The sequence below is a fragment of the Seriola lalandi genome, unplaced genomic scaffold (assembly GCF_002814215.2).
Source record: "Seriola lalandi dorsalis isolate HSWRI2012SDOR001 ecotype SW California unplaced genomic scaffold, Sedor1 jcf7180002054795, whole genome shotgun sequence".
Lineage (NCBI taxonomy): Eukaryota > Metazoa > Chordata > Actinopteri > Carangiformes > Carangidae > Seriola > Seriola lalandi.
The window spans coordinates 1,068,081-1,078,184 of NW_019525348.1; the positions used below are offsets into that span (position 1 = coordinate 1,068,081).

Consider the following 10,104-nt stretch of genomic DNA (forward strand, 5'->3'; position numbering starts at 1 on the left):
TAGTACTAAATCAAGATCAGTATCGATATGAACGGTTCCGGCCCTGTATTACTTGGTATCGGATCTAAAAAAAAATAATGTTCACCCAGTCCTGTGTGTCACTCTAAGACACAGTGGCAGGCAAGAAAGCTGCTGCCCTCAGGGAACTGTTGTCACTTTTGAACATCCCCAAGCCAGGTATCTCCACAGAGAAATGATTAACACAAATAATAATAATAATAATAACACTGATAGTGTTGTTGAGTTGTTGAGTGTTGTTAAGTGGTGTTAAAGTTGAGAGAGCTGATCAGACAGGTACAGTGAGTATGTATTGATGGGTGCGATATGAGACAAGTGGAATCGTCCTCATCTGTTGTCGGTGCTGTCCAAACAGGTTCCCTGAGAGTCTGAATACAACTCACCCATTAGATTTTACTTTAACCTTTTCACAGTCAGTAGCATCTGCTGAGGTTCTTAATGTTGATCAGTTGTGTTTGGACTTCGAGCAGAGGCAACTAGATAATGAATCACTGCACTGTCGTCGTTCACCATTTTCCTGTTATCTGTCTACCACACCAATTAAAGAGACTTCTGTGTGATTTCCTCATTTGTTAGAACTACAACACATTCTTGCTTCTCCTTCATCATGTTGTTCTTCTCCCTCAGATAGTCAAGTTCTCCACTGATCCAGAGGTGTTCGTGTTCCTGCTGAGCACCAGAGCAGGAGGACTTGGGATCAACCTGACAGCTGCTGATACAGTCATCATCTTCGACAGTGACTGGGTGGGTGCAAATTAAAAAAGATCGACGATAATAAACACTGTTACCGCGTGTTACCTGTACAGTCTCCTGTGTTAAGTCGGTGTGTGCTGATGCCACCTGCCCCTCTCAGAACCCCCAGGCTGACCTACAGGCCCAGGACCGCTGTCACCGCATCGGTCAGACCAAACCAGTCGTGGTGTACCGCCTGGTCACAGCCAACACCATTGACGAGAAGACCTTGGAGAGGGCGTCGGCCAAGAGGAAGCTGGAGCAGATGATCATTCACAGGAGTGAGTAGATGCACTTTAATGGGAGAACCTGCACAACGCACCCCCATCTCATGCTCTGCAGAATATTTTCCAAGCGTCCTCTTCTGATGATCGTTCTCTTTCCTTTTGTTGCTTTCCTCCACAGATAAGTTCAAAGGCAAAAGGGCCGAGCTGAACCAAGGTAAAAGCCGCGTTGATCTGGATGAGCTGATGGACCTGCTCAAAGCCAATGGCCCAGAGAAGTAAGACATGATCCTCCACTCCAACAAGTGTCTTTAAACAACACACAGTGAGAGGAGAGTAACATCTGGCTGTCAACTTTTGTCTCACTCAGGCAGGTGAAAGCATCGAAGGGTAAGGTGATCAGTGACAAGGACCTGGAGATTTTGCTGGATCGCAGCGACTTACTGGGTGAGGAGACACACACCTCTGCAGTTTAGTTTATTTAGGCTACAACAACAACAACAACACGTGACGTTACCTACCACTAGTATTGTTTTTAGCTTAGCTAAGTGGCCACCTTACTTTCTGAGCCAGCTGAAATTTTTCAGTCGTGGATCTTCAGTGGACTTTAGTTGCTAGTACTGACGACATGCCACCTCTAATCCCCACATCTGGATGCAACAGCTGTGTTCAGTTGAGTCAGAAAATCTCTGTTGAAAGGGAGGACATCAACCATGTATCACTTCCACTGTGGAGCTGGATTCTGCTGCCCCCTGTTGCAAACAAATACAGACTAGTCTCTAAATCATCTTTTATTGTGTAAATTCTGAAAAACACAACTCCTAAAAGTCCTGAAAGGTAACGCATCATGATTCTGCTTATTTGGGTAATAAATAATCTTTTAAGGACTGCGGACACAGGTGAACGCTCTGTGCTCATTGTTAGATTTGTCTGCAGCCTTCGACACGGTTGAGCACAGTGTACTGATACACTGCAGCACAGCACAGTGGTTTAACTCCTACTGATCAGATAGGTGTTTTGTCTCTGTTGGTGACGGTACTTCCTGGCTTGGTGCCGAAGCATCCGTTCTCTTCACATCCTTACATACACACCTTCAACCCCCTATTAGACGACTGCAATGGCCTTTTTAAATAGCAAGAAAATGGACCATATCACTCCTCTCTTAAAGTCTTTAACCTGCCAGTCGGTTTTAGAAGTGATTTTTGAATCCTGCTCATTATGTTTTGGCATCGTTTGTATTTTCAGACAAAGAGAAGGCGCGTGTGAAGAAGGAGAAGGTGGGAGTCTTCAGAGTGGTCGATGTCAGAGAGTCGTCGGAGATCATGCTGACCTGAGAACACTTGAAATATTCAGATGTGAACTTCTGACCAGAGTCTTTCAGAAAGGGAAAAAAAAAAAAAAAAAAGCTAAAGCTGCATCATACGACTCACAGCTGCTGACACCTGTGGTAGAGACTGAAAAAGAAAATATCCTGAAACTACTGTTTGTAGACTTTGAATAGTTTTTTTGTTTTGTCTTTTACGTTAACTGGCTTCATAGTATTGTTTAATAAGCTTTTTGTGTTGTACTGTTTTGGTGTTGAGCATTCTGTAAGTGACTGGCGTTGAAACGCTGGACCGTCTTCATATTTGACTTACACTGTGGTTATTGAAGGCTGTCATTGGGATTGAATCTTTTCCATACTGAAAGATACAGAAAAGAGTTTTCTCCCTGTCAGTGGCATTAAGACGATCATAGGACCCGACTCCTACATTCACACAGATGATTATTTTTTGGTAAGAGAGACGTCTTCTCCTGGCCTCACTTACTCTCCTCTGACTCTTTCACATGGATCTAGTCAGATTAGACCCTTTGATTTTTATGTGGCCATTCAAAACAGATCTTTATTTGTCTTTAACAATGTTGTAATCGAAGCACTTTCATGCCATTCAAGCATACATGTTCTGTCATGTCTTTTTATATAAATAAAGTATGATTTCATAAGTTCCTCTTATTTTTTTTCTCCAGCCTTTACTAAAAGTATTTTACTGTTTTTGGACATAATTAAAAGCACATCATTATAAAGTCTAAAAAGTAACTGACAGATAATAAAAAGTAATTGTTAGTAGTTGTCCTGGATCAGATATCAACAAATCCTGGTGGGTTCTGATTTACACGGAGTAGAAATGTGCCAGTGCACTTTAAATTGCATTGGTTCTGTGATGCAGATATGTTTTCTCTTCCTCTTCTTTGTCCACACTAATTGTTCCAGATATAAAATATTTTCTCCCTAAATGTTCCTCAGAGTGTGTCCATTTGAAAATGAGTCTGACATAATGTGTGCAACGTCTGTAGAGAATATATCTAATTTTAGCTGTATGTAGTTGTAATGTAATTTGTCATGTAATACATACAGGTGCAGCTCAAAAAACTTGAATAATATAAAAGTTCTTTTTTTAAATCATTCAATTCAAAAAGTGAAGCTTTCATATATTCTATATTCATTATATGTAGCGTGAAGTATTTCAAGCCTTTTCTTGTTTTACTTTCTATGATTATGACTTAAAAGCTCATGAAAATCAAAAGTCTAGCATCTCAGAATATTAGAATATTTCCTAAGATCAAACAAAAAAGGATTTACAATACAGAAATGTTCAAGTTCTGAAAAGTATGTTTATTTATGCACTCAATATTTCACTCCTTAGCCTTCTTAGTCTTCCTTAGCACTCCTAGCACAAATGATTGCATCAACGCGGCGTGGCATGGAGGCGATCACTTTTCCCTCCCAGTAAACTTTCCATGAATACGCCTGGATACAGCACTCTGCGATCAGCCAGCTCCTTCAGCGAGCACCTTCTGTGGCTCGAGGATCATCTTCTGGACAACTGTCATGTCAGCAGTCCTCCCCATGATTGTGTTTGTGAGTACTGAACTAGACCGAGAGAGATATTTACACTGTATGAATGGAATTTTAACCAAACTCAAAAATATTCTAATATTTTGAGATACTGGATTTTTAATTTTCATGAGCCATAATCATCGAAATTAAAACCAAAAAGGCTTGAAATATTTCACTCTATGTTTAATGAATCTACAATATATGAAAGTTTCACTTTTTGAATTGAATTAAGAAAAAAAAAAAACTTTTCCATGATATTCAAATTTTTTGAGCTGCAGCTGTATATACTTGCACCCTCAGAGGTGCATTGACCAGGTTGAAGTATATAACAGATTTCAAGTCAGTTTTTATTTTTATATAGCGCCAAATCATAACAGAAGTTATGTCAAGGCACTTTTCAATTGGAGCAGGTCTACACCGTACTGTTTAAATCGTTGATTACAGAGACCCAACAATTCCCACCATGAGCAAACACATGGCGGGTGGGCGTCTGTCTGCCTCGACCGGTTGGGTTGAGAGAGAGAGAGAAAGCATCCTGTCCCTCTTCATTAAGACATCAGAGATTCACTCCTTGCATCCCACTCTGATGTCATCATGGACAGAAGAGTAAAACACAGACAGCTCTACCAAAAGTCTCTTTTTGAAAGCAGAGGCTGCAGTGTGTGGTGGTGTGTTTACTGTACAGTCCCATTTGCTTTGATGTTGCATTTGAGGCCCAGTCATGACTACAATCCATCCTTCCAGGGCCGTCCTGCCGTGGCTCCTTTAAGCCTTTAACAGTGAGACAGGGCGTGGCCACACGGCTCTGTCACCTGCTCAGGTGTGTTCATGCATTCTCAGACTCTCCCTGGACCACTGCAGGACTCAGGTTGTTCACTGACACTGTTAACCTGTGGGTTTCAGACTTTTCCTCAGGAGGGAACGGCTCGTATTGTGAGGTACGGTGAAAGGTTTGGGATTTAAAATCAGCCTGGATCTACACAGTTTCTTCTTAAAAGCCAAAAACAGAAGCTAAAACACTTTGTGAAACGAGGAATTACTAATTATTAATTAAAACTATGGAGCGTCTGAAGTTAGTCCTGCAGTACTTCCAGTCCAACTCTGAGTCCATCTCCAACGGGATCTGTATCATCCTGGCCTTGGTCAGCGTCAAGCTCTACACCAGCTTCGACTTTAACTGCCCCTGTCTCCCTCAGTACAACAAGCTGTACTCCCTGGGGGTGATGATCGTCCCGCCCATCATCCTGTTCTTCCTTGGGGTCCTGGTCAACAGACATACAGGCGTCATGATGGACGAGTGGATGAGACCCACTGGGAACAGATCCAAGAACCCTGCTGTGGTGAAGTGAGTCAAAGATTTACTTCTTTCATCTACTAAGACAAACACTTCTTACCATTACACAGTGTACAGTGAATTAAAACTATTAGTATCATCGATACTCAGCAATGCTCATAGGAATTGCAGGTGAAAGCCATTATTAATTATCCTAATTCAGTCTATTCTCACTTATAATGAAGATGGAGTTAGAGACCGAACCCTTTTCCTCTAGTCTGAGGCACAAGCGATTAACTGGCATCATTTTATAGCACAACCTGAGTTATTTGAATATGTATGATGTCACATGACTTTATAGACAGTCATTTGCTGGCAACACTGTTGTTCTTCTGTTCAGCGATCTTGTTTCCATACAGTTTTTTTTAAGATCGACCATTCTTTATAGCACAACAATCAGAGCTACAAATATCATTCACACATTAAACTGTGCAGCTCAGTCAGGAGATTTATGCCATTACTTGTATTTATTATTGTATTTTGCAAGTCTATTCCAGTGTAACTACAACTTAAGAATTTCACTGTGTTTCTTCGCACGTGACATTCACGTCAATGGGAAAGTGGTCTCAGACCTTTGGACCCCAGTGTCTGAGACAGTCATTGGGAAGATGAAAATATAGATGAACTAGAGATCATCTTGAGATGCGATCCAACTCATGAGTACTCATTATGACAGTATTACATGAGTACTCCATACTCATGGGAATTCTTGGGACCCTACTGTGAAGGCATGATGTATGAACAGTATGTAAGGGTTAAATCCAGTATTCATGCGCTATAGATAGCCCAATGCCAAATTTAGCAAACTGACTGTGATGTCCCTCTGGCCTGTTGTTGCTGGTTGTGAGTATTTGTTCATGTTGTAGCTCTCAGGTAATGGAGACGCTGCTTTCATCACAGCATCAGGACTGCACTCGCGTCTTTTGGTTTGCAGAAAGCCCCCCCAACAATTCAGCAGCTGATGAATACAGTCATCGATGGGCCGGAGGGGTGTGCTGTAGATAGTGTAACCGCTGTTTGAGTGCCTGGCTGCAGCACATCTCACAGTTTATTTGAGTTTGAGTTTGCCAAAGCAACAGTGAGCTGTTTTGACAGGGTGGTTGGTTGGACAGGTTTAGGTGAGACCACGGCTGTGCAGCTGACAACAAAAAAAAAGGAGCTTTTCTAGGCTTCTTCCATTGTCTTCACAGCTGATGGAGGCAGCACAGGCGGGGAAGACCCAAGTGGAGACTCAACGGCCATTGAGGAAACTTGAAAATACTTTAATGGTGAAAAACAGGCCTGCAGACAGATAGGAGGCAGGGACAGGCAGGAACAGACAACAGGATGACGCTGTCCGTGGCAGGAAACCAGGAAAACACAAGGGGACAGAAGCGGAAATATAAGCGGATGATCCAACAAAGAGCTGAAGAAAACGGGAGATTTGATGGTGGCTTTGCTGATGAGGGAGCTGAGTTCAGGTGTGTGGGTGGGGAGGGAAGCTGGGTGATTGGAGAAGTGGAACAGCAAACAGGAAAAAAAAAGTCTGTGGACATCTGATGGTCGGATGGAGAATGACAGGTCTGAAGAGGAGAACATGGAGATGAAGGGACTCTCTTATGCACCACAACAAACCTTCCATGCATACACTGACACAGATACTAACTCCACTGATTGGCACATATTATGTTATTTTCCTCATAAAATCTTAGTTTCGCAAACTTAAACTTGGTGTCTGTCCCTGTTATTTGTCACAGCATGAGCCGGTAACACTGACTAAAATTACTTTTTGCAGTGTTTCCCTTATATATTTATCTATTTAGATGAATTATAATCTATCTATATATAAATTAATCCCAAACTATTTAGATATTCTAGGGTGAAGCTGAAGAGAACATGAAGTTCCATGTCTGTCGTCATGCAGGTACCTGTTCTCAGCCATGCTCCAGAGGGCCCTGCTGGCCCCAATGGTGTGGATCCTGGTCACGTTGCTGGATGGAAAGATCTTCATCTGTGCCTTCAGTGGGAGTGTAGACCCTGCACTCTTCTCAGGTACCTGCAAATACATCCCACATCCCCCACAGAAAAAATACACATTCAGTAAGTATTATCACAACAATCTGGTTTATCGTGTGGCGTGTTTCCTCAGGTTTGCCCAACAGCACGGGTCTGGAGGTGATCAAGATCATGGCTAAAGTTCCTTGTAAGGAGGACGTCATCTTCAGGAACAGCTCGTTCCGCAAAGCAGTGTCTCGTTATATCCGCTGCTATTCACAAGTAAGCTGCTCCGCCCTCAGCGGACAGGTGCAGTCACATACGCACAGGTGTATCTTTTATCTTTTATCCTCATGAAGAGTTTAAATCAGTCAGATCAGGCGGAGGGCTCGTTTATTCCACACACCTGGTCTGGTCAGATACAGGATGAACGCACATCCCAGACTGATAAAGGTTTGAGAAAGAGAAATAACATGACAGGTTAATATTGGTTTTGTAGAGACTGAGTCTGTGGACACAAAGAGACAAAGCTCTCAGCCAGATTGTGTCTCATTGTGACTGACAGAGAAAAACTGGCCACATCATAAGTGCTGTACAATGACTCCTCACTTTACTTTCAGAATGATGTCGCATCATAACTTATAGCTCATATAACTCTATATCTAGCTATATGACTATATAATACAATATAGATAATATAATAAGGTATGTTTTACAAGGTCTTAAGTTTTTTTTTTTATATCGTTTTAGAAGGTTTAAAAAAATCTGATAACAATTTGTCAGCCAATGTTCATTTTTCTTATATAAGCACCTTTTTCTAACATTTCTTGTTCGTTATCAGCTGACGTGTTTACTGATACAGATATATTAACCATAAGCTAATATCAGCTGGTATATAAAGTGCCACAAGATGTTGAAGACTCTGTTGGCTAATACTAGTATATATGGTGGTTTTATTCTGAACACACAAAAGGGATTTTTTTTTCCAACCAGGTCTCATGTTTCTGACCCTTTTCACTTTGTTGTAGCGATGTGTCTAACCTGTTTCCAGACACGCCCAAAAATAATGAACCCAAAATGAAAGGTCACTGTTCTTCAATCTATTTGATCACAGTCATGATTTTACAACCAGACAGTCAGAATGAGTACAAGAGATACTTAACCTAATTTACAGATACATAAACATGGTAGAAATGTAAGTTTTGTTTTGCATCGCCTATTTTTGGTATGAAAAGGGAATATAAGACCTGTAGTGGAAACTTTCTGTGGAAAAAACTCTTTGAAACCACACGTCTGAACTAATTCTGTTGCAACAGCTGTTGCAGAGATATTGATCATAAAATGCTTGATCATAAAATGCAGGATCCCCACATCTGATAAGATTTTAGATTTAAGATGTTTTATTACAGAAAGTGTTTGAAACCCATGACCAAAATTGTCACAAGTTCTGTAATTGTGTTATTTAAGTACAATAAATGATTCCCCTTTACTAGCAATACGGCTTTCAATGAACATATGGGCTGCAAATATAGTTTTGAAATTGGACTTGAAAAATGTGAAACTAATCCTTTAAAAATAACCTATACAATCAATGACCAGGCAATGAAAATAAGTTAAACAAACAGAACTTGATTTTCTTTTAGTCCTTGATAAAGGTCTGTAATCTTAATGTTGTGGTCAAAAGGATAAAAGTGTGAGAAAACACACAAATACAAATACACAATATACATAGTGCCCATCCTCAACCAAACAAACACTGACTTTCAGATCACATGACAAACTGTGTATTTGTGGCTGCTCTGAGACTGCAGGCTTCTGTAAGGTGTTTGCATACACACACACACACTCATACACACATACACACGCACTCGCACACGCACTCACACACACTGCACCACATGACCTTTTGCTTTTGTTGCCTTTGTGTAGCTAACTTTCCTCACCCTGTGTAGGCAGTGGGCTGGTCCATCCTCCTCCTCCTCATTGTACTGGGAGCGATGGGACGCCTCATCAAGCCCTATTTCGACGACCACGCCACCGGCCTGCAGACACGCTACTGGAGCAACTATCTGGACGTGGAGCAGAAGCTCTTCGACGAAACGTGCGTTCTACATGCTCGCGACTTTGCCCGGAAGTGTGTGGTGCAGTTCTTTGAGGACATGAGGGAGGACTCCATACTCCGTCTTCCACACCCGCCCTTCATCAGCAACTTCCAGGATGAGTGGGAGGATGAAGAAGAGGAGAGACTCCATGGGGTAACGAAGCAGGAGCAGGTGGACCAGCTGCTCAACAAGTGGTACTACAGTAAACCTGAACTCGATGTGACGAGGATCGCCCACAGACCCAGGACCTGTGTGACCTGGAAGGACCGTGATGGGAGGACTTTATACTCTGATGTCTAGGATACACTCAGCGGTGCATGATCATCAGTTCACTTACAGGAAGCTATAGCAACAAGTTAGATGTTGGTTACCTCAGTTTAGCCTTGGTAAAGTCAGACTGCTGTCTAAACTCAAAGCTCCACTCACTCATTAATCAGAGTATTCAACTGTATCTCGCCATCGTCCTTCAGCTGATGGACACAGGACCGGTCATCACAGGACCCAATAGTGAACGTTAGGTCACATGATAACAGGGCTGTTTATAGGTGGAGACAGTAGCCTCTGTCTCTGGTGTCAGATGTGAATACTGTCTTTCTGCTGTCATCCACTGACTCCTTCTCAATGACCTTTGACACGGTGGTTGGTCATGTGACATGACGTCATCAATCTCAAGCTTTTGGAACTAACATCAGGCCTTGTTCCATGACCTAACTCTCTACCCTTGTTTCCAGTCTGTCTCAAATAAAGGCAAAATGCCCCAAAAAATAATAATAATGTGAAAACAACCACAAAGCTAATTGATTTTATGATCTCTTATAAACTGGATTTGTTTGAGACTTGGCT

General features: G+C 41.8%; 2 protein-coding genes across 2 annotated transcripts in view; both read left to right on the top strand.

Annotated features, from left to right (window-relative positions):
* Positions 1-2,957, top strand: part of hells (helicase, lymphoid specific) — a 12,249-nt gene extending 9,292 nt beyond the window's left edge. The window contains exons 19-23 of the mRNA XM_023425933.2: positions 646-762; positions 872-1,031; positions 1,156-1,252; positions 1,345-1,421; positions 2,220-2,957. Of these exons, the coding sequence (XP_023281701.1) occupies positions 646-762; positions 872-1,031; positions 1,156-1,252; positions 1,345-1,421; positions 2,220-2,308 (540 nt within the window). The 3' untranslated portion in view covers positions 2,309-2,957. The remainder of the gene's footprint in view (positions 1-645; positions 763-871; positions 1,032-1,155; positions 1,253-1,344; positions 1,422-2,219) is intronic.
* A 1,953-nt stretch (positions 2,958-4,910) lies between these two features.
* calhm3 (calcium homeostasis modulator 3) lies at positions 4,911-9,862 on the top strand. Its single transcript, XM_023425768.2, has 4 exons — positions 4,911-5,197; positions 7,089-7,216; positions 7,314-7,441; positions 9,112-9,862. The coding sequence occupies exons 1-4, from the start codon at positions 4,911-4,913 to the stop codon at positions 9,559-9,561; spliced, it is 993 nt and encodes a 330-aa protein (XP_023281536.1). The 3' UTR covers positions 9,562-9,862.
* The last annotated feature ends 242 nt before the right edge of the window (positions 9,863-10,104 follow it).

Excerpts from the sequence above, each read along its gene's own strand:
- calhm3 (XM_023425768.2), top strand. The coding sequence starts at position 4,911 with ATGGAGCGTCTGAAGTTAGTCCTGCAGTACTTCCAGTCCAACTCTGAG. Across the intron at positions 5,198-7,088 it reads AAGAACCCTGCTGTGGTGAA|GTACCTGTTCTCAGCCATGC; the intron begins GTGAGTCAAAGA and ends GTCGTCATGCAG. Across the intron at positions 7,217-7,313 it reads AGACCCTGCACTCTTCTCAG|GTTTGCCCAACAGCACGGGT; the intron begins GTACCTGCAAAT and ends GTGTTTCCTCAG.